This window comes from Penaeus monodon, chromosome 34 (assembly GCF_015228065.2).
Source record: "Penaeus monodon isolate SGIC_2016 chromosome 34, NSTDA_Pmon_1, whole genome shotgun sequence".
Classification (NCBI taxonomy): Eukaryota; Metazoa; Arthropoda; class Malacostraca; order Decapoda; family Penaeidae; genus Penaeus; species Penaeus monodon.
In genome coordinates, this window is record NC_051419.1 from 32,929,434 (window position 1) to 32,929,865 (window position 432).

The window sequence follows — 432 nt, forward strand, 5'->3', positions numbered from 1 at the left end:
TGGAGCCATCAGGTTAAATGAAAACAAGAAAATTCAGCCTGCAAAGAAATTAAAATCTATTATGTGGTATTTTAGAAAGGTAAAGATTTTTATTAACTTCAGTAGAATAATGAGAAAAATTTAGCCATGATAAATTATTATATTTTTTATGTCTACAGAGTGTAACATGGGTTGTCATGATAATTGAAGCAGTTGTAGTAATAGTCCGAAACACAAGCCATTTCCGAGTCACACGAGCTCTGCGTCCAATCTTCTTTGTGGACAGCAGATACCTAGGTGGTGTCCGAAGGTGTGTATGTGTGCTCTTACTTTTTTCTTTGTATTTCATGAACCTCGTTAAGTAAAGAAATAAGTTCATATTTATATTCAGAACAAGGATAGATTTATGGGACCTATTAGAGAAGAGATTCTGTGATAATTAACCCATTGAAT

The 432-nt window shown here is 33.1% G+C and overlaps 1 protein-coding gene across 1 annotated transcript in view; it reads left to right on the forward strand.

Moving 5' to 3' along the window:
* LOC119594890 (two pore calcium channel protein 1-like) overlaps window positions 1–432 on the forward strand; it is a gene marked incomplete at its 5' end in the record, with an annotated part of 12,564 nt that overhangs the window by 4,111 nt on the left and 8,021 nt on the right. Inside the window, one exon of the mRNA XM_037943964.1 lies at window positions 159–289. Within this exon, the coding sequence (XP_037799892.1) occupies window positions 159–289 (131 nt within the window). The remainder of the gene's footprint in view (window positions 1–158; window positions 290–432) is intronic.